Source organism: Populus nigra, chromosome 3 (genome assembly GCF_951802175.1).
Source record: "Populus nigra chromosome 3, ddPopNigr1.1, whole genome shotgun sequence".
Classification (NCBI taxonomy): domain Eukaryota; kingdom Viridiplantae; phylum Streptophyta; class Magnoliopsida; order Malpighiales; family Salicaceae; genus Populus; species Populus nigra.
Genome location: NC_084854.1, coordinates 2,285,279 through 2,311,225, shown reverse-complemented (window position 1 = coordinate 2,311,225; position 25,947 = coordinate 2,285,279). Strand labels below are relative to the sequence as shown.

Here is a 25,947-nt window from a genome sequence, read left to right as displayed (position 1 = left end):
TGCTATTATAATTCTAATCATGTCCTAAATCCAAAAAAACACTTTGATGGATTATGGGCTTTTATAACTTATAATGGACTTGATAGCTCTTCTGCTGTAGCTGCAATTGACTGGGCAGGCCCAGGCAAGTCAGGCCTTTTTTTTTAAAAAATATAATACAGTAATAGCAGATATTCTAAGGGCAAAAGGAAGAAAAAGAAAAAACAAGAAAAGCTTCAAAAGAAAACTTTCTTCAACTTCTTGGGTCCTTCTTCGTGGAATCGGAATATTTTTTTTTTTAGTGTAATAATTATGCTCAGTTACCTTAACTCTATGGTTAAAACCTATTTATATAAAAAACGAGCAGAGACATCACCCACTTGGTCGGGGACAAATCCGTCATTGTAAAAAGCAAGCGCCATTTAAGACACGAAACTCTATAAACCCCGAGGGTAACAATGTAATTTAGCAAGTAATTAGAAGGAGCTAGTCTCTCCTTGTTTAGTAGCAGCTCCTCGCTCTTGTTTTTATAATCTCATCTCTTCACACTCACAAGCAAGCGCCATTTAAGACACGAAACTCTATAAACCCCGAGGGTAACAATGTAATTTAGCAAGTAATTAGAAGGAGCTAGTCTCTCCTTGTTTAGTAGCAGCTCCTCGCTCTTGTTTTTATAATCTCATCTCTTCACACTCACTGTTTCTGTGGCCCTGCTGCGTCTCTCAGGTAAAAAATAAAACCCTAGCTTTCGTTTTCATTTCTCTCTATTTATTTTTATTATGATTTTTATATTTATTCCCCTTGTTTTTTTACTCCATCTTCTAATTCCCTTGTCTGATCTAACACGCCCTGTCAAATTTTGAGCCGTGATTTTTTTTATTTAATTTTTGTTGTTTTTTTGGTAGATTTTATAATTAGTGATTTCTTAGATATGATTTTTTTTTAGGTATTGTCTTTTTTTTTCCACTCCTAATTTGCGGGCATCTAGCTAGGGTTTAAGGTTTTTTTTTTGGCTAATTAGAGTTTTGCACGAGTACTTGCTTTGTTGAGATTTTTTTTTGCTGTAAATTAGTTAAGGTTGTAGAGAATGGAGCTGCTGTTTTGGTTCCAGGATGATGAATTTCTGGCGGGTTTTGTTTATTGTTCAAATTGACTCTAGATCTACTGGAACGGTCGATGTGGGCTTAACTCAATGTTTTTTTGTAAAGATGGTAATGTGTTACTTGGGTATCAGGTTATTGGTTATGGTGGCTTGAGTTTGTGATACTAGCAAGTTATGGAGAAGAAGATGGCGAAGAAGAACCCATTGGTTTTTATGGACGTGTGTATTGATGGCGATCCTAAGGAGAGAATGGTTTTTGAGGTATCATCATGTTTCAAGTTTCAACCTTGTAGGATGGATGATGAAATACCTGTACGTTGAGTGTTGTTCTTGCATTTTTATTAATTTGTCCATGATTTTTTGTTCTGCAGCTTTTCTTGGATATTGCTCCCAAGACTGTAGAAAATTTCCGTGCTCTGTGTACAGGTAATAGTTACATGCTATAGTAGTCTTTGTAATGACTTGTCTTGTGATGGTAGTGCTGTCTCGTGTATCATTTATTTATCCTCAATTGATGGTTTTTCATCTTGATCTGGATGGGAATACCTTCTTTTCAGCTATTGTGGTTTTTAGTTTGTATTTGAAGGTTGGTTCAGTAGATTTTAGAAATTCAATTTTGTATTCGTTTGTTGCTTTTCTGATGTTTTCAATCTTTACACCCAGGGGAAAAAGGAATTGGTCCTAAATCTCAAAGACCATTGCACTACAAGGGATCCTTTTTCCATCGCATCATTAAAGGTTCCATGGCTCAGGTTTGTTGGTCTCTCTAGTGTACATCTAGGTTTTTCTTACATAGGTTTGATTAGTTTTCTTGTTTGAACATGGCCTAGAGGTGGTCCATCTTTTAGTCAGTTACCCTTGTTTATGCTGTAGGATTACAGGGCTGATGGTCACGACTGCATTTCTTGTGATGTAGTTTTAAGGTTGTACTTACTGAGTTGTCCATCCTCAAAATTTTACTATGCTTCACCATGCCCACCCCATTTTGTAAAAATAGTTTTGCTAATTGGTGGACTAAGATCTTGTGTTAATCTTGCAGGGCGGTGATATTTTGAAACGAGATGGTATGTAATTCCTTTTCAGGCCATTAATCTTTTTTTTTTGTTGCATGCAGTTTATGATTTTTCATGATGCATGAATTTGAAATTATAACCTTAATTGTTTTAACAATTCTTAAGCTATTCATCTTATTATAGAATTTCTGCTACCCCTTATTTTTTTCCCTTCAAATCTAGGGAAAATCAACCAATTTGCCCTTATACTTAGAAGCTAATCTCCAATTAATCATGGAACTTTTAATTGCATCTATTTTACACTTGAACCGCCATAAAATCGCAATGATGAACTTTTGCTAGTGAAATCTGTTAAACTTGGTTTTGTGTCCTGTACGTGCTTCTTCCCTGATAATTAATAGGTTTAGTTGCCTTTAATAAAGGGGCTCTGCCACATGCATTGGGTGAGAAAGTTTTTCTTTAGCCACTTGATTGTTTAATCTAAATGGGTTTCTGTCAGGTTCTGTTTTATTCTTGGATAAAAATCCTTTCTATCTCAAAAACTCAAATCTCCATTTCCACGTCTCTGTTGGAACTGAGACTGGGATGGTAGAATTTAATAAACTTCTCTAATCGAAGACTGTATGGATATTTCCACCATGCCCTAGATGTATCATGGATGCAATTGATAGTTTAGAGGGTAGTTTGAAGGGTAGGTCCAAAGTATAAGGGTAGATTGATAGAATTTTTTCTGAAATTTATAATATTTTATAGATTTAAAGATGTAAAATCTTGTTTGTTGTAGTGATTACCAATTGTAAGACATTAAGTTTTGGCCAAGGGATGATACTATGGTCTATAACATAATTCCTATGATTTGCCCCTAATACATTGTCTGAAATCAAAGTTCTCTTATAATTAACGTGTTTAAGCTTTTATGCAAGATAAACAAGCAATCAGAATGAAACATGAGTTTAGATTTTAAGGGGATAGAACATCCTGAAATGTTTTTGCTCTTCAAATTCTTAACTATTTTGTTTTCCTCTCATGCAGGGACCTTTGGAGAGAGCATATATGGGGACAACTTTCCAGGTGAGAATACTTGAAATCTTATGTTCATGTTGATTCCTGTTGTGAGGTTAATGTTATAAATTTTGTGAGTATACAATTGAGAAATTGTGTATTATAGGCATCATGCCAATAGAAATGAAATTATCATTTGTGCATACACTTTAACAAGGGGTGTTGATAATGCCAATCCATTTTGTTATAATATCACTCAGCTCAACAAAGTCATTTAAACTTGTAATTGTGCTACTGACTGGAGTGTCATTATAAATTATGGAGTGGCAGTATCATTGATCTTTTAACTATAGGTTAAAGGTGTCCTCAATGGGGGTATACTGAATGTCAAATGGCATGTCTTAAAATGTATGAACTGCTTGCCCCCAAGGTCCAAATGTTTCTGAATCGCGTTTTATAGGCACTTTTTTTATGCTAGCTTATCATATATCTTTGTGCCTACAACTTTGAAATTTTTGGTTTTTCTTTGTGTCTTATTTTAGAGGCAATGAAGGGTATGAATTTGAAGATTTGTTTTGGATAGCAAAACTATGCTTTGCTTCTCTGTCTCTTAAGGATAACACCCCCTCTTAGAAACAATTCTAATGAAATAGTGCAAATATTAAAGCTGGCACTGTTATTTTGCAGGCTGAATTTTGTTTTTGGACATATCATACACTCAACCCCAGTTTATTGTTCCTAACTTCCTATAACAATGACCGAAGCAGTTTGATGTTTGTTTAGAGTGCTGAAATGTGAGAACTCAGATTCTGCTTTGCACTTGGTGCAATAATTTCACCGCATTCATGTTTGGTCCCCAGTGCCATTTAGCAGCCTGGGATCTACCAGTCTTGCATTGTCTATGGGACTTGCATTATAATTTTATCTTGATTTTCTGAGTTGCTACATTCATGCAGCAAGTTAAAGTAATACTCATTTCAATGTGGTAACAAGTGGTTTTTGTGGCGCTATTGCAGACGAGTCTCCAAAGCTAAAACATGATGAACCGGGTCTTCTGTCCATGTCAATTGCCGATCGTGATGCTTTAGGCTCTCAATTTATTATTACCTTCAGGGCAAATCATCATCTTGACAGGTTTGTTACTTAGGAAGCATGTCAATTCTTCGAAGTTGATACCCTTATTTTCACTCCCTGTTTGATATGTCATAACTTCTATGATTTACAGTGCTTGTGGATTTTATATGACAGGAAGTATGTAGTCTTTGGGAAGCTTGTGCAAGGAGATAAAGTACTGAAGAATATTGAAGATGTGGGTGATGAAGAAGGGAGACCCACTGTAACAGTGAAAATAATCAACTGTGGTGAATTTATAGAGGGTAAGAAATCTATAGTCAACATGTGTGACAATATGCGTGACTTTGTTGCTGGGCCTGTTTTATTTGGTTTTTAGAGATCTGATGAGTGTCTAAGGAATACTTTCTTTCTTGTTTCCTGCTCTTTCTGTGTTATCCATTTTATTTAACATGATGTGCGACTGTTTTTTCACAAGTTTTACTTTCAATGTCATTTTTTCTGCAGACAAAAAGAAAGTAAATAAACTGAAAGTGGAAAAGCACAAGAAATCTTCTAGAGACAGAAAGAGGAGGAGGAGAAACTACCTGTCCGACTCGGAGAGTTCATCTGATTCTGATATGGAATCAACGGAATCTGATAGTGATTCTGACTCCCTTTTGTCCTCATCATCTGACATCAGTTCTTCAAGTGAAGATAGGCGCAAGAAGAGAAAGAGAACTTCTAAACGAGACAAACGTAGACGTGGAAAAAAACGAGACAAGAGACGTGAGAAGAGGCGAAAGAGACGTGACAAGCGATCCAAACGTAGAACAAGAAGGTAGCTGCATTGCCATGATTTCTTAACCTAACCCATCGAAAGAAATCTGTGTCAATGTTAATTTAATGTTTTTATGGGAGTTAACTTATTAGATTCAAGATTTCTGCCATTAATGAGGAATGATTCCAAACTGCTTTGATTACCCCTCTTCCCGCCTCTGCCAGAAAGAAATAAGTTGATCTTTGGTTTTTAATAACCTCACATTCTTTCGTCTCTTAGATCATCAGATAGTCTCACAGATGGTGAGAGTGAGAGTGAAACCAGCTCTGATGACGATGCTCTTAATGCTCAAGCAAAAGAGAGGAAGCGTAGAGACCCTTCTCAGAAAACTGGTACTGCATCTTGAAGTGATTCTATCCAAGTTTTTTGCACAGCTCCAAAATCACTGCAGAATGTTCGGAAAAGTTCATTTGATTTCTCTTGCTTCTTTATTTTGATGCATGTTGTGTATGTGTTATCTGCATATTGACTGTACTGGTTCTTTTTAAAATTAGCTATTAATTTGATGCTTGTATATCTGATGCTAACAATGTTGGAAGTGGAGTGAAACTTTGTTTTCTCTTGAATTGCTGCCTTCATTTGTATTCTGTTTAAGTTTGGCATCATGGCCATTCTCCTGTGATGGTCATGTATTCTGCATTTAACAAATATTGGACTACTTGCTTTGTGTAATGTTGTGCAGCTGAGGATCAGTCTCCTGTGGTTTTGGAGGAAGAAGTTCCCTCCCTTCCTTGTAAAAAGAGGGAGGAACCTGATATACTTGAAAAGGAAGATGGTGAATTCCCCAAGGAAAATGGATCTCGACGAAGTAATGGCATGGGGGCAGATGCGAAATCCTATGGAAGCGAAGATAGAGAACCCGATATCAGAGATGATCACCCAGGAAAATCCAGGTCTACTTTCCATTCTTGTCACACCTCAGTTATTCTTTATGCTTTCAGATTCTTCCAGGTCTGTATTTTATTGTAAGTTGATGAGCAGGAGCCAAAGCATGAGTCCCAAGAGGACCACGAGTAAGAGTATGAGTATTAGTCCCAGGAGGAGCCTGAGCAAGAGCCCAGATGTTAGTCCAAAGAGAAGCGCAAGCAGGAGTCGCAGTGCTAGTAGAAGCCATCCTCGTGTCTCACAGAGGAGTATCAGCAGGAGTCCTGTTAGAAGTGGCAGCAGCCAGAGCCCAGCTAGAAGTTTCAGCAGAAGTCCTGTGAGGGCAAAGAAGGCTAGAAGCATAAGCACGAGCCCGGTGAGATCTCGGTCTCCAAGAAGTTTTAGCAGGAGCCCTGTGAGAGCACTGCCTCGAAGAAGCCAAAGCAGGAGCCCAGTGAGATCTCTGTCTCGATCATTGAAAAAGTCAATTAGCAGAAGTCCTTTAAGAGATTCTAGGAGGAGCATAAGCAGAAGCCTGGTTCGATCTTCCCGGAGAAGCATTAGCAGAAGCCCAGTTAGATCTCGGAGAAGCATAAGCAGAAGCCCGGTTCGATCTTCCAGGAGGAGTGTCAGCAGAAGCCCGGTTCGATCTTCCAGGAGGAGCATCAGCAGAAGCCCGGTTAGATCTTCCAGGAGGAGCGTCAGCAGAAGCCCGGTTAGATCTTCTCGGAGAAGCATTAGTAGAAGCTCTGGTAGGGCTCCTTCAAGGAGAAGTGTTAGCAGGAGTCCAATTAGGGCACCAAGCAGGAATAATCGTCGCAGCTACTCAAGGAGCCCTAGCACACGTAGGGCAAGGTTTCCTGATCGAAGAAGTTTGTCAAGAAGTGTTTCCCCGGATGGGTCTCCCAAGCGCATCAGGAGGGGAAGAGGTTTCAGTCAACGATATGCTTATGCTCGGAGATACAGAACTCCCTCTCCAAAGCGTTCTCCTGTGAGATCCTTCCGTTATAGCGGGCGTGATAGGTACCTGGCAAGCCAACATCCTTTGATTTCTGCTCACCTTCTGTCTGATTTGTTTAAATCTTGTGAGCTATCCTGTTCAACTACATGATGTATTTTCTGAAATGACAATTCTCACTTTTATGATATGTTTCTAGATATTCCAGTTACCGAAGGTATTCTCCTAGGCGTTTTAGAAGTCCACCAAGAGGAAGAACTCCACCAAGGTCTGTGATCTACTTTGTTTTTTTGGCTAATTTCATTTCTTATTGGATTGTATAGTGATGCTGGAAATACAGTTTACATGGAAGTTGGAAGTGCCTTCCTCATGTTTAATGGGATGATTCCAAAGAACTTAGTTCTGGAAGTACTTTATTTATACTTGTGCATTTTTCTGTCTTGCTATCTTAATTTCTCTCTGACACTGTTAGCAGATATAGAGGGAGGAGAAGCCGTACACGAAGCCCATCTGTATCACGCAGCCCTCGTTATCGTAATCGTCATTATAGCCGCAGTGGCAGCCCTGTTCGCAGTCGTTCCCCAGTTGATGTGTCCAAGTCTCGTCTGTCTCCACGAGTTGCAAGGCAGAGGTCGCCGTCTAGCAGCCGGAGTCCATCAAAATCACGATCTTCATTGGATTCCCAGTCGCCAAAGCGACTCAGCAAAGACAGATCAAGGTCATCATCAAGGAGTCCCGGTGGGAAGAAGGGTCTGGTGTCGTATGATGATGGTTCTCCCGACTCTAGTCAAAGGTGAACTGGGTGAAAGACTTGATGTTGATGATATCCTTGGTCAGGACAAGCTTGAGCTATGCATCCTTCATTTTGAGAATCTGTGTTTGACGATGAACTAGGGTCTTGTTTTTTCCCTCCCCTTCCAACTGGACCTAAATTGATGTTTTTTTATTTTTATTTTCACCGGGGCAGATAATGTAGTCACATATAATTTTCGTAGCGTGGTTTAGATTTATCTTTGGCGTGTTGCAAGGATATAGAGTAATAATTTATCTTATGAGGAACCTAGAATCAAGCTGCTGCTGGTTGTCCTTACTCTTTCCTTGTGTTTACTTGCTGAAAGTTGGGTAGAGGTGGAGGTGGGAGATAATTTGTGCCTTGGGTTGGAGACTTTGTTTCCGAAGCTGGAATTTTTGCGTATTCAAGATGCATCTGTTCTTGTGGAGTATTGTGGTGCCTGAACGAGCATGGGCTGTGATGCAACTTGTGACTGCTGTCATTTAGTCTTTTTCTTTTCATCAACAATCATTTTGGTGGTGAAGTCTGCTCATGAACACCTTTAACGTAGGTACCATTTCTCAGTATCTGTCACCATCTTTCCTATATAGAATTGCCCTGATGAAATTATTTTTTATGTAAATAATTTTCAACTGCATCCCAGACAACCTCTTCCCGGCTACTTTCGGCTGTCCTTGCAACCCGGTTAAAATGCAGGCCAGAAGCTTAAAGCCCTATTGCAATCTCCATTACTTGCGAGAACTCCAGTTCACCTGTACCTCCAAAGCATGCAAAACCAGCTGAATTGGGTTTCTTTGAATTAAGCCATCTCAAAAACTCGTGTTCATCAATAGAGGCTTGCCTTCCCTTCAGCTTTATCATCTACGTTTCTGTTGCATAGTGAAACTGGTCCTGCATGCCATGCCTTTCTTCCACAACGTTTCTATAATGATCAGCATGAACTGGGTCAAGCTCGTAGAAACTGTCGACAACCAGTCCATTATTTTTGCAAATCTGCATCTTTAACGTTCTTGAAAACCTTGGCGAGGTCAGATTCATCATGTTTTTCATGATAAGGCACCTCCTTCCTTGTCAACTTGATATCACCACCAAAAAGGGTTCAGAATCCGATGATATTTTCTTGGGTGGCTCGTGTAATCCTAGGCATTGACCAGTTTTTGAAGAGAAAACTAGTCCCCTTGAATTCCAAACCTAGCCGCAACATCAGTAGTCCAAGGAAAAAAACACGTCTGCAATAAGACAACCAGTTAATCAGGGTGGATTTCATCTAGTAGCCACTGAAAGAGTTCTTGAAGCATGGCAGTTGCCACGCAAATCATAGATCGGGAAACCATCTAGTCCACATTTTCATCTACTAGGAGATGTGATGGTCTGTACATGCATTCATTTCAAAACCCAAATCTTTGGTTCTCTGGATTGTTTTGGACAAGAGAGGCACATTAAGGACTGGTGACTAGCAAGTCCTTGGGCCATGGGAAGCAAATACCTTGACCTTGTGACGCAATGAAAAACAGGTTGAATTACAAGAGAAAAGGTTGTGATAGGATGGTCTTTTCAGTTTGGTAGGCTTACTAGGTGAGCTTGGAACCAACTGTTTTCATGGTTTCTGCGCTGATCCTTTTCTGTTCGCCAGTGCTCCAATTTCAAGGATTGTCGATTGTGCTCTGCGTGATCTTCGATGCAAATGTAGAAATATATTTTGGATTAAAATCACCGAGGTATTAAAAGATTTTCTTTTTGTTTAAGGATTCTGATTTTCTTTTCTTGTTAAGGTTGGTTTCTGACCAAATTAAAGAGTTGTAAATCTTCTAGAGACAGAACACATCGGACTTAATTTTTAGAAATAATATTACGAATTAGGATTCCTGGTGCGCTAATCCTTTGTGTCAAACTCTGTCTTTTTTATTGCTGTCTTCTTTGTTTTTGTGCTTCCATCTACATCATATTTGCCATCTAACTTGTGCTTACTCTTCTTGTTCGTTCAATAGGAAACCATTTTTAGCTTTTGAAATCCTCCCAGCCATTTGTTGTTACTGTAAAAATATGATTAGCCTGTTTTCTTGTGTTTGTCCATATCAATGGATGCTTTTAGCGGTACGACCACTGGTGTCCAAGGTAAGAAAATAATTATTTTGTGATGTAAGCTATGGGATTGTCGAAACAATGCTGCTAAATTGCAGAACTGATAATACAACAAATGGAGATTTTTCCAATGCCATTAGACATTGGAAATTTCTATTATTCTGACTTGATCACTTGCCTCATGATTATATAGTTATGTTGAGCATATCAGCTGTGTGAACTTTGAAATTGCTGCTGCCTCTTGGAAGACTAGTAAAACCATGTCAGCAACCAGGCTGCGTGAAACCATTACTGAATGCCTTGCTGATGTTCAATCAGACTCCGTTGATGCTCAGCGGAAAGCTCTGCAAACCCTAGCTTCCCTTACCAAGGTCAGTCCCCAGAACAGGAGCTTGCTTGCACAAACAGACGGTGTCGTATCTACCCTTCTTACCCTGACCAAAATCTCCTCTTCTATCATCAGAATCCTAGCGTTATCCATTCTTTTCAACCTCTCCCTGAACCCTGATCTAAAGTGGAATCTTGCAGATATGGAAACCATTCATCATCTCAATTCAATAATTCTCTCAACAAGTTCCCCTGAAATCGACCGGTTAGTTTGCTCTTTGATTTGCAGCTTAGCGATGCTAGACAAAAACAAGGCCAAGTTTGGGGTGGCAGGTACTGTCCAGGTGCTGGTTGGTGCTATTTCAGGACCTCGTTGTCCTGCCTCTCACCATCTCCTTAGTTCCTTGGCTGAGCTTGTGCAGTTTCATGGGAATTGTACAGTGGCTGTCCGTTCAGGAGCAGTCCAAGTGCTCATTGGAGTAGTGGAGAGCACAGATGGCGAGGATTTGGCTGGGACTTCTCTTGCTGTTCTAGGTCACCTAGCTCGGTTCAATGAAGGATTGAATGCCTTAATAAGAACTGACCAGATCGTGAGTTCTATGTTAAATGTTCTAAGAGGGAGGTGCATGCTGAGCAAGGAAGGCGCAGCGGAGATTCTTCTTCGACTTTTCGACGAAAGTGAAGGTTGCGTTAGAGATGCTTTCAGGCTGCCAGAGTTCTCGTCTGTCCTGGCTGATATTTCAGTGAGAGGATCATCAAAGGCACGCGAGAAGGCAAATCAGCTACTGAAGAAGATGGTGGATGCTAACCTTGATCCTTACACTGATGGGAACTCCCTGTTTCTCCCATGGTATCAATGAGGCCGTTGAATAATAATCTTCTTTATTTGACAATTTATTTACCAATAATCTTGAAATATCCAGCATCAGAATGCCTGTATAGCCATTGATTGCATAGTAATCCAACGATCATAGTCATAGCTATGGTGATAATAAAACGATCAACAGCTCAAGAAAGTCAATTCGTTTTCCATTGATGAATGACTGAATTGCTCTCGTGTGGCCTGCATAACTGGATGAAATCAAAGGGCTTGGTTTCACGAGTCTGTACATTTTTTTAACAGGATCAAGGATGAAGGTGTCCACCACAGACAGCCTAATATTCTTGTTGTCCTCTGTTTCCTTTTCCTGGTAAAACGGTACTGGTTTTTTCTCGACAATATCAGAGGAACCTCCTCTAGCCCTAGGCCTTCAAGTGCTCATCATCATGACCAGGAAAAGGCAGGAATCACTCGAGATTTTCCCTCTCTTTTATGTTCTTGAACGTGATGCCATGAGCATTAGTAGGGGGCCGGCGTGGACTAGGATTAAAATAAACAAGGATATTTGCCCAACGGACACTTCTTGAGACCATTGGGCAAATAAATTTCATAATTTTTTTGGGCTTTCATTTCATATCATAATTATTATATATCAACAACTTAAAGGGCTCGCACAATCCTGCAATCATAAGAAAATCCATACAATTTGCACCAGTCAACTTCCACCTTCATCTCTCCAAAACCCCGCCAATATACATGATTTTATATTGATTTTTATGTTCAAATCTCGAAATCAAGAAGTTATTGAATTAAGATTTGTACTAAATTAATATAAAAAGGTATATCTTTATAAAAAAATAATAATCATACTGTAAGAACAGATTCGAGAATACTTCTTTATTAAATAAAAAAAATATTAAACATGATTAACATCAGGACTGTCAGCTATAAGCACTGTTATTTGGATTACTATGCAAGATACTTCACTCCTAATCGAGCCAAAGGAGATGGCATCAGCCTCTAGTTTTTTGTCTGCACATCAATGAATAGAAACTTGAAGACTTTTGAGCAAAAGAAAATCTGCTTTAAGCATGTTTGATATTCTCGTTGCAGTCATTTTTTTTTTATTTTTTTATTGTTTTTTTAAAATACATTAAAGTAATATATTTTTTTAATTTATTTTTTATATCAACACATCGAAACAATATAAAAACACTGAAAAATAAATTAATTTTTACAAAATATATTTTAAATTTTTACAAAAATACTTTCCAACCACCAAAACAAAAACAATATCTTAGAATTGTAACCAAAGCCAAAGGATTTTGCTTGTATGCCAGTTATTCTCCTTCTAGCCAGTTGTGGGGCGTGAAAAGAGTTAGACATCTTAAAAAGTTTGATTCCCTCTCCCTACCTAAAAAGATTCTAATGAGACTTGTTTTTGTATTATAATCTGTTTTTTAAATTGTTTTTTCTCTTTAAAAGATATTAAATTAATATATTTTTAAGTACTTTTATATAATTTTGATATATTAATGTTTAAAAAATATTTTTAAAAAACATCCTACATTTCGTGCTGAATATATATTTAATATTTGTATTAATCATCTTTTTTGTTTTTTAAAAATAAAATAGTATTATTTTAATAAAAAAATCTAATTTAAAATGAAACTTAATCCCAACCGATCGAGTTTTATAACTATAAACACGTCATTGACGCAACATCATCACTGTATAAAAGTGGTATCTCCCGGCAGCTTGACATGTAAAATGGGAACACAATCTTCTTCCCTTTTGTTGCATTTTATCTCTCAGATGACATTTTCTTTTTGCTGAGGTTAATGACATGAGATTTGCTGATTGCATGAGACTATGAGAGTGGGGATACTGAATATTAGAGGGCATCAGCTTTTTAAAATTAAAAAATAATAATAATAATAAATAAAAAAAAATAAAAATTGGTGGGAGCCAAAGGAATTCCACCATGGCAGACCAGACATCCTTGGCAAATAGAAATCTCACGTACATACTTCTACTTCCCTAACGTGATGAGATCCAGCTGAGGCCTGACTGACCCATCATCACTCGTGTTCGAAAGGAAAAGGATATTAAAGGATGCTCCTTTTTTTTTATTTTTTTTTTATTTTTGGGGATGGCATAGTGATTTGATTGGAAAACAGCTCAAAAGTTGGTACCCATTTTACTTTTGTATATCGTTGCTTTCATTTCAAGTTTAAATTAAAAAAAAAAAAATCTTTTAAATAGTTTAAACTTTAGATATAAAATATTGTTTGAGAATCTAGTTGTGGTTGCTTTTTAAAATATTTTTATATCAAAATAATATTTTTTTATTTTTTAAAAATTATTTTTAAGATTAGTACATCAAAATAATCTAAAACATACAAAAAAACCAACGTAATATTGTAAAATAATTCAAATTTTTTACAATGAAAAAAAGAAAAAGCTAAAACCATTATAAATTTATCTAAAAAATGAGTCATTGACTCAATTGTTTTTAATAAGCAATGTAAATATAATATTTATTAAAACTTCAATAAAAATATATAATTTTTTTTGATAAATAAAAAGGGGTTAAAAAACACCCTTGATTTTACAAGAAAATATGGACTAGAATACATAAATTCTCTACCATACACAAATATCCATTATTTTATTTTGTGATAGGATTTAATTAGTTTCTTTATTTTAAGAGGTTTACATGTTTTTTCAAGTCAATTTCATCTTCTTACCTTGGCTTATTCTTACGTGTTCTTGGTGGGGCATGGTGTTGCCCTGATAAATCAGTCGCATGGTGAGAAATACAACTTTACCAAGTCGAAAAAACGGTGGCACTAAAAAAAATCATGCACAATCATAAATAATTCAATCATGCAATCTTGATATTTCCCGATGGCTATGGTTTATCATGATTTTTTTTACACGAAATATCCTGTCTTTCATGATATATATATATATATGTATGTGCATTAAAAAATATAAGTATAATCTTAATAAATTAATAATCTCGATTAAATATTATTCTTGTTTAATTTGAGTTTAAACTTGACTTTATTAATTAATAGATTTTCATAATCTAATTGATATATATAAGTTTAATTGTATTATAAAAAAACTTGATTTGATCATAAATTATGTTAAAATTTAGATCCAATTAATCTAATCTTAAATTAGATGATTTGATGAAACCGATTAATTAATATCTTAATCAATATTTTGCGCATAAAATTGCTTATATGCTAAATTAATTAAAATCTCTTACTAGCACCTTGGTTTTAAACATAAAATCTTCATTCTGAGAAGCTTGCTTCCTGATCTAGAGGATTATTGTCCAAAAAAAGATTGCAGTGGAATGGACGTGTAGATATGCTAGAGGGGCAATTTGGTCATAGAAGTAGTGGTTGCAAGAAAACCATGAGACCATTGATATTTTGGACGCATATGTGCTTTGGGGGTTCCACCGTCAATGTGAACAAAGCAAACAAAACAAAGGTTGTAAGAGAGAAAGAGGAAAGTGAAATTTGAAAAAGGCCTTATGCTTTTAAGGGTTTTATTCCTAACACAGGTTGGTGCCATTGAAAAGCTTAAACCCCACATTTCCATATTCAATATTATTATTGTTTTTTCTTTTTTAATTCAGATCTTCATAGACAGACATGTAACAAGCAAGTTCACGGTGAAACTAAGTTGAAGGTTTCAACTTCAAGATTTGAATGCTAATGGGTATCCATTAAGCACTTAAAAAATTGAAAAAGATGGGTTCGTTTTGTTTTCTTGAAATAATAAGGGAAATATTTGCTATTTGTGGTTATGTTTGTATATATTCCTGGGTTGCTATAGTTGAAATGCTTTAGTTGTCCACTGTCCACAAAGAATAGATTCTTGATGTCTTTGCATTGCTACCTTGAAGTCTTTGTTAGCTCATTTTCTGCATCTATGTGCTAATTTGATCTGTGTGGATTCGTTGTTCATGAAAGGCTGCTGCTTTTTATATATATATATTATATTTCTTGTCACTTTCTTTTTCTTCTTTTCTGGGGTGCCTTTCACTTTCTGGTTGTTTCTTTGTGGAAGTTTTGAGGCAGTGTATAACTGGTGCAAGTAAGAGGTGTTGATGTGGATTAGTGGGTTATATTCCATCTTCACCCTCTTATATGGTTATAAATAGAGGTGTGGTCAATTTTGATTTTATTCATCGCAGGAACTCAAGAGCTCAGCTTGAACATTCATAAAAAATCCTGCTCAGTTTAAGTTTGTTTGGTGTAATATAATGAGCTACAATACCTCCGCTGCAGGATCTGGTTAGTCTTTGTTGCCATTCTTTTTTATGGTTTGTGTGTGAGAGGGTCGTGTGGCCTTTAGTTATTTTTTGAACTCATCAATTTCAACATTTCAGGCAGTAGGCATACTTCAAGAACATTTGAGTTTGGAAGGACCCATGTGGTGAGGCCTAAAGGAAAGCACCAGGCCACTATAGTTTGGCTGCATGGCCTTGGTGATAAGGGCTCAAGGTGATAATGCTAGCTTTATTCCGCGAACTGGTGCTTTTATCGCTGTTAATTTTTTCTTTCTCTTATTGGTTTCCATATGAAACTTTTTTAGCTGAAGAACTCACTTTTCATGTTGGTTTCTTGATGCAATTGGAAGTTGATTGTTTCTTATCAGAAGCAACTTAGATAATTGTCTATTGTCTGAATTGTGGATTATTTGAATGTGCATGGAATGGCAGCTATCAGGATTAGGACCACCAGTTTTTTTCATAGCATCTATCACTATCACTAAGTGTGATCCTGCTTTATGAACAACACCTGGTGAAATTCTATTCTCTTTATCTTGAGCATATGCCCTATATGAGAATGGACTTGTTTTCCTCCTACAAAACCAGAGAGGGAGAGGGAGAGGGAGAGGGAGAGTTATGGAATGTCAATATCTTGTCCTGTTCTGCTGGAGATTTTTGGCATTTGTTTAACTTCTTGAACTTTGTGTCCTTTTCCACAAGATTCTTATCATGATTGATTTGTTGGAGAGGGAAATTGTGCATGAATTGTTTAAACACGATTAGGTGTCCTTTTCTTCCATCTCCTCCATTGATCTAAGCTCAAAGCCATACGTGGATATGCCAAGGCTTAGAATAGGGGACCACTCCTGCACTAGCTTGTCCTTTCAATTGACTGAGAAATTATATTACTAATGTTAATATTTAATTGTCCATTTTTTAGAATATGTTTAGGGAAAATCAAGTATGAGATTGATAATGTCATATAATATGATGTATACTATTACCATTATTGCTGAGGCCCGGTGCTCAACTTTGAGGGTGGTCCCCAGATGTTGGAAGGTATTTCCCAAGTTATAATAAGATGCCTTCAAACTTCTTGAAGAGCTGTAATGACCCCTTTGCAATTGGATTTTGATGTGTTGTCGAGGGAGTTTGGAGAGTACCTTACGGTGACTGAATGAATTTCCCCCTTTTGTGCTTTGTTTTGCAGCTGGTCCCAGCTCTTGGAAACCCTTCCCCTTCCAAATGTAAGTATAATTATTATTATTATAAGTTGCTACACAGCTTCTTCTTGCACACATGCAACATGCATCATGCATCACTGTATGCCTTAATTCTTCCATGTTCAGAAAAATATAGTTTTAGCAGACGAAAATAACTTAATCATATGGTTCTGTTTGAATTTGACGTGGCAGATTAAATGGATATGCCCAACTGCTCCAACCAGGCCAGTAGCAATATTTGGTGGATTTCCATGCACTGCTTGTAAGAACTACTTTGTGGATTTCTTTTTGTCCAGTTCACAAAATTTAAATGGCTGCAAGCTCTATTACTTGTCTTGAGCTAACCTTGCATGAAACTAACCTGCAACTGTTTTTATGTATCCTGTCAAAATGAAAGTCCTCATTCATGTCTTTAGCTATAGTGCCAGTAGAGAAGATGGTCTGAATAGCTTATGTATCTCATTTCAGGGTCTGATGTTGGGGATATTTCGGAAGATGCCCCTGATGATTTGGAGGGGCTAGATGCTTCAGCAGCGCATGTTGCAAATCTTTTATCGACTGAGCCTGCTGATAGTAAGTAGCTTTTCAGTACCATTTAGCCGCCTGTCCTGGACTTGAGGGCTATTCATGGTCGTAAACTTAGAGAGGCTTCAGTAGATCAAAATGGTATTAATGTATTTCTCCAATACAAAGCTTGAACTAAAGGGTATACTTGAGAATATGCTGCAAACTCCTCCACTGTTGCTCTCTACTTTGGCTGTCTACGTGTCCTTAGGAGAGCTAAGAAGCTTACCAATCTTTCTTACATTGACAGTCTCATTTCTATGAACTTTTTAAAACCCTAGTGATTTATTTATTTATTCATTTGTTTGCTGTTGTTTTTTTTTCTTTTTCTTTTTTTTTGGGGGGGGGGGGGGGGGGTTGTCTTCAATTTTGTTATCTGAGTGTGCTTTGAGATTTAAGCAAAAGACCTCACTGTTTTCCTTATATGATCATCGTGATATCTCAATCTGCAAATATTCTTCTCACGCAATAAACTTCATCGTGCATCCATGAAGTTTTTGGTTTATTGGTCCTGTTTGCATGTGGATTTGCCATGCATCACCAGGAAAAGGCTGTCAGATGCATTTTGAAATGTGCTCCACTTGTTTAGTTCTATTTCTAGTCAGATTTGATAAGCTATGGACACACTACTTCGACCGAGGCATGAGAAGTTGGCTAAATGGAAGCGTGTTTTCTTAAATTGCTTGGAAATATGGATGTCCATATTGATATGCCTGCTTCTTCTTAACTGCGCACTTTTTTTAGCATGTCAATGTTGAATACTGCACCTTCAAGTAGCTCAGTAAGTAACCAGTGTTTTTATCATTGTTTTTCAGTCAAACTTGGTGTAGGTGGCTTCAGTATGGGAGCTGCAACCGCCCTCTACTCTGCCACATGCCACATTTTAGGGCAATATGGGAATGGAAACATGTACCCAGTCAACTTAAGTGCAATTGTTGGTCTAAGTGGCTGGCTTCCATGTTCAAGGTTTGGTTTCAGAGTTCTGATGTGTGAACAGACATAAACACCCTAACCATGATTAGACACATGATAAAACATGAAATACAGGTGTTGGTTAAGCAATCTATTCAGAAAACTATTTCTTGTCTTGCAGGACCTTGAGGAACCGGATGGAAAGATCAGATGAAGCTGCAAGACGTGCAGCATCCTTGCCCATCTTGCTCTGCCATGGCTCAGGTATTGGCCTTCATCCCACGGGCCACGGGTTTGACTGCATTCATTTTCAATAAGGATATCTTCATTGGGAAGCAGATAGAAAGACAAGAACAAATTTTGCTATCTGCATTTCTAATAACTTTGGTAGAACATCATATTTGCATGTACTGTAAAAAAATGTGCTTGTTTCAGAAATGCGTATGACTTGCAAACAATTTGTAACAATAAATCATAGTATACCATTTACATGAAGCTAAATTTTCTTATACTCTAAGAATACTTGAAATGGACAAACAAGATAATATTGTATGCAGTTCCAAAGAAGTGAACTCGCTGTTCTCTAGGCTTTTTAACTGCTGATTGGTCTTTTATAGCATAGTGGTGTAAGCCGCATTTACTGAGCTATAGTAAGTTCATATCTAACTTTCTGGTCGCAGGTGATGATGTGGTTGCACATAAACATGGAGAGAAATCAGCACAAGCATTAAGTTCAGCTGGATTCCGAAATCTTACATTTAGAAGCTATAATGGGTATATCTATCTCCCACTAGGCATTATAGCATACCCAACTATATAAACATTTTGTTACTGGCACTAATAATAATAATAATAATAATGCTCTACTTCCATGCAGGCTTGGCCATTACACAATCCCTGAAGAGATGGATGAAGTTTGTAATTGGCTAACCACGAGGATAGGTCTCGAAGGGCCACGGTCTTAAAAGGAACTGTCAAGGAGCAAGGGTACACAGGGTTACAGAAGAATGTATAATGGATAGGAAAGGCATTCCAGAATATATGCATGGTGTGGGGTTTATGGTATAGCTCATGGTTTGATTCATTATTCCCAGATGTCATTTTCTTAAAAAAACTCTTTTTATCTGTTGATTTTCTTTTTTGTTTGGGCTTCCTATGATATTCTGATGGCTAGCATGGGTTTTTTTTAGTATTATTGGGTTTTTTCTCGTTTGCATCTAGAGAGTTGGAAAGGGGGGCATGGATGATTCTTTCATGCTCTGAATCCAGGAAATTTTATGAGCTATTTGACTGAGAATAATGTATCTGTGAGGTTACCAGCATTAGATGGATTTCAGGTACAAAATAAGGGCTAGCTGGCTTCTCACTCTTTCCTGATGTATTGTTTCGATCATATCAAGAAGCATTTATAATGTCAAGGCCAGAGAGTTTCTTAATCAAATGTTCAATAAACGACTAACAATTCAACACAATCTGACTAATAATGTTTTTCCAGTTTTCCTAAAGCCGTCTTTGAGCAAAGCACGGCTAAAAGCCAGCCCAAGCTCTCGAGGCCCAAATATAAACATATATATATTTATATATATGGGCTGAGGCAAGCATGACATAGCGAGGGCAGCTCGGAATAGAGGCTCACTATTAAGTTTTGGGTTTCAAAGGGAATCAGGAATTGACATCTAGACAATAACTGGCCCTGCATCAAGCCCCATGCATTGGGCTTTAGTAAATTGCCATGGCAAGCTTGATAGAGCACAAAGGCTCACGAATCCACCTTGCACGGACAGATAAAAACTCTGACTAGGCTATGCATGTATGCAACTCTGTGCAAGCATGCAAGTTAATCAATCGATCATCCAAAATTAGGTTTTTGTAGCAAAACCAGAGGCCAAGTTCAAAACTATTCTGCCGTCTAATGATGCTGTGAAGATTTTTACCACGTAGAGAGCAGGAAGCAGTCAAAAAATGACTTGATAAGATTGGAAATTAGAAAATCATTGTGAACTCATACGACTTAGGGTTAAGAGAATGGAAATTTTGTTTTTTCACTGATCAACATGGGCAACCTTTAGTACTATCCACCAACCATTAATGAAATCCAATCGACAATAGACACATCTAATTGCATAACAGAGAGATACGAATTGGAGATGGAAAAGGAGCGGAGCAAAAAAATAACTGCATATGATGATGCCTGGCCACATCTCTAGCATGAGTCACGTATATTCCGAACATGGAGTCACTCGAAATACCTACTTAAGCAAGATTGTGACAATCAAGTATCAATTGAGAACCATACCAGGTCCTTATCCGAACCTGGCCCAAAATCAAAACCTCAGACCACAGCTGCATATGTACTTTCCTGGAATGAATTATATCCAACACCACTGCAATACAAAGGAGCACATTGGTCAATCAAGGATAAGAATATTTATCAATAACGTTTTTGCAAATGGCAAGAAACATGAATAAAACTCACCTAAAGTGGCAAATGTCTATATTTCTAGTATTTCTGTTGGGTGCAATCTTTGGAATCAAGACAAGGAGTGAGGGGCGGGAAAGAAGGCACAGATTTCAAAATGAACTTGCGCCCGCGCCCGCTTTTCAAGCCTGCTGAAGAGCTCGATTGGAACTCTCGAATGTGACTGTGAGGCGGAGAAACTCGCTTTTTATTAGGAGAGCTTGCTTTAACAGATGTGATAGGGGCAGAAGAATCCTTTAATATTTCGGGTGTGTCATCTTCCAGAATGTCATAAAGCCCACAATCAGAGTCCTGTGCATGATTTTTTGTCTCACCTAACCGAGTCATTGGGGTAATTGGTGAACTGTGCCAACGAAGAGAACTGCCAGATGAGAGACAAGCACTTCCAGGATACACCTGAGGTTGTGAAACATTTGCCTTGTCCTGCGTTTTAGACGAAGCCGAAGAAGCCATCATGATTGAGGAAGGATTTGGCAGTGGAGTATGATCAGAGAAATCGGCAAGTTCATCAAATTGTGGTGAGAATTGGCCCGTTATTTCAGTAATGTTATAATCTAGTTCCTGACCGTGGGAAGCTATGTCCAGGGTTTTACTTGTTTTTGGAAGCATGTCGTTGCCGTGTGAATTGCTCGGAGAACTTACGGATTTTGCATAAGATGGCAGCATAGAAAAATCAGACTCAGACGACAAGACATACCTACCAGGAAGGAGTCGGGATTTTGGTGCATCCTTTTCATGGCTAAGAAAAAAGGAACAATTAGCTATTAAAACAACCTGGAATAAAAGATTCTAACCTCTCCAGAACAAATGCATCTTCATCAAGGAAATAGTACCTTAAGTACTCAAATGATGGTGTTGGTGGTGTGAGGCTGCGCAGATCGTATAGCTCAGCATGTAAAAATTTATTGTTTGCAACCATTTCCAATTTCTCATCAGCCATGCCTTCTAAACTTTCTTCATTAGCTCTGTTGCTTGCTATTTCTTGAGTCATAGCATATTCTGTAAATATATAAACAAAAATCAGCCATCATTCCACCAATAGAATAGTGATTTTCACTTCTATTTTTGGTGCATCCAAACATTCTGTGACACAAAATATCTTTAGCCAAAATAACAAAAGAATTTGTATAACTTTCCAGATGTTATGTTGTCATTAGATTTAATCCCTTATAAAGCTGGGAGGAGAATCTACAAAGGCTGAGACTTGAATTTTCAACTATTTTTTGAATTCAAACCACAAATACTCCAAATTGGGCAAAATCCTATCATAATTTATGATAAACGATGGCAGCTAAAGAAATGAGGCAAAATTTAATTTCTGCATAATTCCTCACCTTCTTTCCTACCGTGGATATTTCTGCACCCTTCACATCGACAAGCATTGGAGCATCCGACATTAGCCTTTTAAAGTTTAAACATGAAAAGATAGAAAAGTTAGAAATATTGAGAAATGGATAATTGTGACAAAGGTGATGACAAATTCAGATATTGACAAAATACTGCACCTGATAGCATTCACAATACTTTTTCACACACATTGACCTTTTGCAATTGCATCCTGTCTTATGCCTCCCTGAGTACGGTGTAAACAGGTCTACATCTTCCTGTGAAAATGCAAACATGATCACCAAATTCCCAGTCAAAAAGAAATTGCTAAAAAACCAAAAAAGATGGTTTGGTACCACATCGATTGCTTGAAACTCAGTCACATGCTGTACAATCTTTGGAGCGAAAGCAAGTGGATTACGTGATTCAATTTGTTGTCGTGTTTCAAGAACAGTATCTTCATATTCAGGCCTGTTAAGGCATCCCTGGCAAGCACAAATTGCAGCACAGTAGATTCCGGCTGCAAAACAATCACAGTATCTGGCCAAATAGGAGGAGAAAGTTAAAAAGAAATAATAATTTAAATAAATTACACATATGTGAACATGACTACCAAGACAACTTGAAATCACTTACAGTTTCAAACATTTAGTCTTCCTACAGTTGCAACGTTTGCAACCATCACCATCAGTGCTTGATGCTTTCTTCCTGGAGATCATAAGAAGTTCAGTGGTGCAACTTAGTTCGGAGAACAAACTACACGCGCGTGCGCATAGAGAGAGAGAGGGAACACAAGTTGATGATGAAAATTATCACATAAACATGCCTTTTCTTCTTGGGGCTTGATGGGCTGGACTCCTCAAAATTGCCAGCGTGCTCTGAACTAAATCTCCTCTTATTGTGTGGGGTTACCTGATGCTCTGGTGGCTGCAAGTTATTGAAAGATTCCATGTTGTGAAAAGACTCAGAAGTGGTAGAGCTTGTAGCAAGTGAAGCCTTAGTTTGGAGCACCCCATCTCCCGCAGTTAATGAGACTCTCTCAACTAAATTTGATAGTTTGGAGCAACTAATTTTGTTCTCCACTAAATGGTGGCTCATGATAGGTCCTGATGCACCGCTTCCCATTGGCAAAGTGTTGACAATGCTATTGAGATGCAAGCCAATACCTGAAGGCTTGGAAACAGCCACGGGACACTTTCCACTTATATTAGCGGAAAACATAGCACTCATAGTTTGCTCCTTGTGGGAAGAGATAGTTAGCTCCACCTGAGATGAATCCAAAATCTCCAATTCTGTACTGGAAGCAGGTGATATTGAACCAAATAAATTGATTGCTGGATTTGGAGAATAGGTACCATCCTTTGTAGTTTCCTGTTGAGCTTGTTCAAACTGAAGGCAGCGTCTACTCATGCCACGTTGGAGCTGACTGACCTACATTTTAAATTGCAATTACACTGCTCAAGAAAGAAAATCCTACTAAATTTTGATTGCAAAAGAAATTATGAGGACTACTAGTTTCATGATGATATGTGAAAGTGCGCAAATGATTTGCACTTAAAGTGGCATGACCCAAATTACATAAACCATGAGAGTGCGCATAGGGGGCTTGTTTTTATCATGCAAGAATAGATTAAGATATCCATAGAAAAGCCATCATATGGACTCGCATGAGGAGAAGAATAGCACAGCAAATCCAAAACCTTGAATGAGATAGATTATCGGTAGAAAAGTTTTTCTTCCATGTACACTTCAAAAACACAAGAAGAATCACCACAATTTTCCCTTATCAGCCTTTTCTAGCATGCACATCCATAGTTATCACTTCTCAAATGTTAGACAATGGCAAGCTCCATGAATTTAACTTTATTCCTATTAAACGGGTGAGGCCCATTGGAGTAGAACATGATTCATCAGAACTTCCTAATTAGGAAAAAGTGCAGTTCCTAAAATCGTGATTAGGAAGCACAACCAAAATAAAGCCCGCTACTGATAACAATTTTTCATTATAAATTCTTAGTGGCTATGAATTTAACTGACCAATGAAATGAAAAAAAAAATCTCATTTGAAATATGCATGGTCTATCAGCCTCTCTGCTCTTTGGAAATAAACTTGGAAGATGAATTTAAGATAAAACTTTTTATACCTCCGAACCATTATATGTTATGAGTTGAATAGGTTCATGTGGATGAGCAACCTGAAAAGGAAGTAGTTGAGTGAAAAAGTAACATTACAAGGCAAACATTCTCGTCTTTTCACAACAGGGTTCACACTTCTATTCCTAGTTTCACAAAAGAAAATGAACGCTGTTATTACCTGAGCCCCTGAAGTGTAGCATTGTTGCCTAGAAGCATGGTCTACAAGCAAGTCAGACCCAAAATTTGGGCAAACATGAGATGGTTGTTTGGCAAGGCTTCCTTCCTCTTTAATCTTTTCCATCTTATTTTCAGATGTTGGCTGCTCCTTAGGATCCTCTCCATCTTGCTCAGGCCTGGCCTGAGACACCTCCCCTTTCGTCCCCTTATCATTTATGTCATCAGATTCTACTATTTTCAAGTTGGTTAAATTACTTTCTGATGACTGAAGTGCATCATCAGATTTTTTCACGTTTGGGTTTACCAAATTAACAGAGTCTGCACAATCTGCATCCACAGGATCAGATAAGTACTCATCAACACAGCCTGAGGAGCTGCCAGGTTGGTCTTGTTCAGAGTTATTGACATTGTCGCTTGTTTGGGCATCAACAATCAGACTGCTAGTCAAACAGATGCTAGATTTCCCCATATCCTCCGGACCATCAACAGATTTCTTGCTTCCATCGTCAATCTTAGATGTTTCTGCCCCAGATATCTGAGGATATTGAAACCTGGGAAAGCAAAAAACTAGTCACGTAAACAGTCTTCATACCTTAATTCAAGCCCTTTAAAACTGTAAGAACAGTGAAATCTAGGATCTCAAACCTTCGCAGGAGATTTATTTGACGGTCTGATGCTGTATGTGGTGACTTGAAGACAAGTGGAGGAGAATTGATTCCTAGGAGTCCATGTGCTACATGTGCAGTGTTGACAGGCTTAATAGGCGATAGATTGCTTATGTAATTAGAAAATGGGGATTCCTGGAAACAGAGGAAGCAAAGTACTCAGGATATCCACAACTTTCCCTTTTTCCAATTGGGAACATTCACGATTCTTGATAACATGCACAAGAAACTTTCTGGAGAACCCTCCATTTTCATAACGCAACAGCACATCTAACGATATTAAAGCAAAAATAAAACTAACAGATACCAATCACTCACCCACGACTTGAAGGGTATAGTTATTAAAATAGAACAGGAGAAAATCAAAATCATACACTTTCCACCAATTGTGGTTCCAAAGGGAATTTCAACTCATTTACACACCACACAGCAAAAACAATACAAGTAATGCTAATAATTACAGCCTTCGGATGTATTTTCTCTTTGACTGGTTTTTATTGACACCTGATACATCAAGGAACCATAATCTCTACACAGGTTCCATACATCCCCATATGCTTGAACAATACTAAATGCCTTAGTTCAGAAACGAAAACATGTTTGCAAAAAACACATAATTCAATACATTGCTCCATCCTTAAGCCAATAACCCACCAATGCGACTTCAAAGCCTAATACAACAACACAAAATCCTCATCACAGAGTCTACAATTCAGATTAACTAAATATCTTCAACTACGATCATGGATTACTCGAATGGAATCATTTTTTCCAAGCTAACCACATATCTTCACCAGCAGGAAAAAGAAACACCCTTAAAAATCATTAAAAACAACGAAGCAACAGATTGCTAAAAAAATAAACAAAAGCAGCCCTAATTTTAAGCCATGTCACAAAATTGAACTAAAACAAATCACAACGAGATCCTTAAGAAACACAAACGCAATTAAACCAAACAAAATTCCTACAGAATTTTTTTTAAAAAAAACCCTAAGATGGTCACACTGTATTGTAAGAAACCAGCAAGCATAAACACAATTAGGCAAAAAACTCAAAAATGGAGTGAATTAATTAAGAAATGAAGTTACTTGAACTGGGGGAGAATCTGATAAACTGACGGTGGTGGCAGTGGCGGAAATGGTGGTTGTTGTGGTGGTGGTGGTGGTGGTTTTAGGAGAATCCATGAAATGAAACCCTAATTTTGATAACCCTGGAAATCAATTGCTGCATTTTAGTTTTTTTTTTAATCTGCTCCTTTCAGGGTGAAACTAAGAGTAGAAAAAAAATTGTATTTACTTTTTTCCTATTTTTAATTTTGATGTTATTTTGGGGGGGGA

General features: G+C 37.6%; 4 protein-coding genes across 11 annotated transcripts; 3 read left to right on the top strand and 1 right to left on the bottom strand.

The window, feature by feature from the left end:
* The first annotated feature begins 559 nt into the window (after positions 1-559).
* Positions 560-7,899, top strand: LOC133688446 (peptidyl-prolyl cis-trans isomerase CYP95-like). Of its 3 annotated transcripts, XM_062107929.1 has the most exons (15): positions 560-705; positions 1,214-1,342; positions 1,453-1,507; positions 1,745-1,833; positions 1,955-2,004; positions 2,121-2,145; positions 3,127-3,165; positions 4,113-4,230; positions 4,345-4,472; positions 4,675-4,987; positions 5,207-5,319; positions 5,670-5,880; positions 5,969-6,874; positions 7,009-7,077; positions 7,285-7,899. In XM_062107929.1, exons 8-15 carry the CDS (start codon positions 4,157-4,159, stop codon positions 7,604-7,606), a joined length of 2,136 nt encoding a protein of 711 aa, XP_061963913.1. In that variant the 5' UTR covers positions 560-705; positions 1,214-1,342; positions 1,453-1,507; positions 1,745-1,833; positions 1,955-2,004; positions 2,121-2,145; positions 3,127-3,165; positions 4,113-4,156; the 3' UTR covers positions 7,607-7,899. The 3 variants fall into 3 exon arrangements, with proteins under 3 accessions (XP_061963913.1, XP_061963912.1, XP_061963914.1); XM_062107928.1 differs by lacking the exon at positions 1,955-2,004; XM_062107930.1 differs by lacking the exons at positions 560-705; positions 1,214-1,342; positions 1,453-1,507; ... (2 more) ...; positions 2,121-2,145; positions 3,127-3,165 and adding an exon at positions 3,778-3,890.
* Positions 7,900-9,944: 2,045 nt separating this feature from the next.
* On the top strand, positions 9,945-10,871 carry LOC133688284 (U-box domain-containing protein 10-like). The gene has a single exon (XM_062107717.1). It carries the CDS (start codon positions 9,945-9,947, stop codon positions 10,869-10,871), a length of 927 nt encoding a protein of 308 aa, XP_061963701.1.
* A 3,415-nt stretch (positions 10,872-14,286) lies between these two features.
* Positions 14,287-19,149, top strand: LOC133688563 (uncharacterized). Of its 5 annotated transcripts, none has more exons than XM_062108076.1 (10): positions 14,287-14,414; positions 15,051-15,150; positions 15,246-15,360; positions 16,339-16,375; positions 16,544-16,613; positions 16,820-16,924; positions 17,731-17,881; positions 18,009-18,091; positions 18,508-18,601; positions 18,705-19,149. In XM_062108076.1, the coding sequence occupies exons 2-10, from the start codon at positions 15,120-15,122 to the stop codon at positions 18,790-18,792; spliced, it is 774 nt and encodes a 257-aa protein (XP_061964060.1). In that variant the 5' UTR covers positions 14,287-14,414; positions 15,051-15,119; the 3' UTR covers positions 18,793-19,149. The 5 variants fall into 5 exon arrangements, with proteins under 5 accessions (XP_061964060.1, XP_061964064.1, XP_061964063.1 ...); XM_062108080.1 differs by lacking the exon at positions 14,287-14,414 and adding an exon at positions 14,425-14,542; XM_062108079.1 differs by lacking the exon at positions 14,287-14,414 and adding an exon at positions 14,425-14,572.
* A 661-nt stretch (positions 19,150-19,810) lies between these two features.
* Positions 19,811-25,947, bottom strand: LOC133688750 (CRC domain-containing protein TSO1-like). Of its 2 annotated transcripts, XM_062108353.1 has the most exons (12): positions 25,699-25,947; positions 24,591-24,745; positions 23,947-24,496; positions 23,777-23,827; positions 22,455-23,063; positions 22,269-22,336; positions 21,989-22,172; positions 21,812-21,910; positions 21,641-21,707; positions 21,140-21,305; positions 20,304-21,045; positions 19,811-20,211 (listed from the first exon to the last, which is right to left on the bottom strand). In XM_062108353.1, exons 1-11 carry the CDS (start codon positions 25,792-25,794, stop codon positions 20,328-20,330), a joined length of 2,763 nt encoding a protein of 920 aa, XP_061964337.1. In that variant the 5' UTR covers positions 25,795-25,947; the 3' UTR covers positions 19,811-20,211; positions 20,304-20,327. The 2 variants fall into 2 exon arrangements, with proteins under 2 accessions (XP_061964337.1, XP_061964338.1); XM_062108354.1 differs by lacking the exon at positions 23,777-23,827.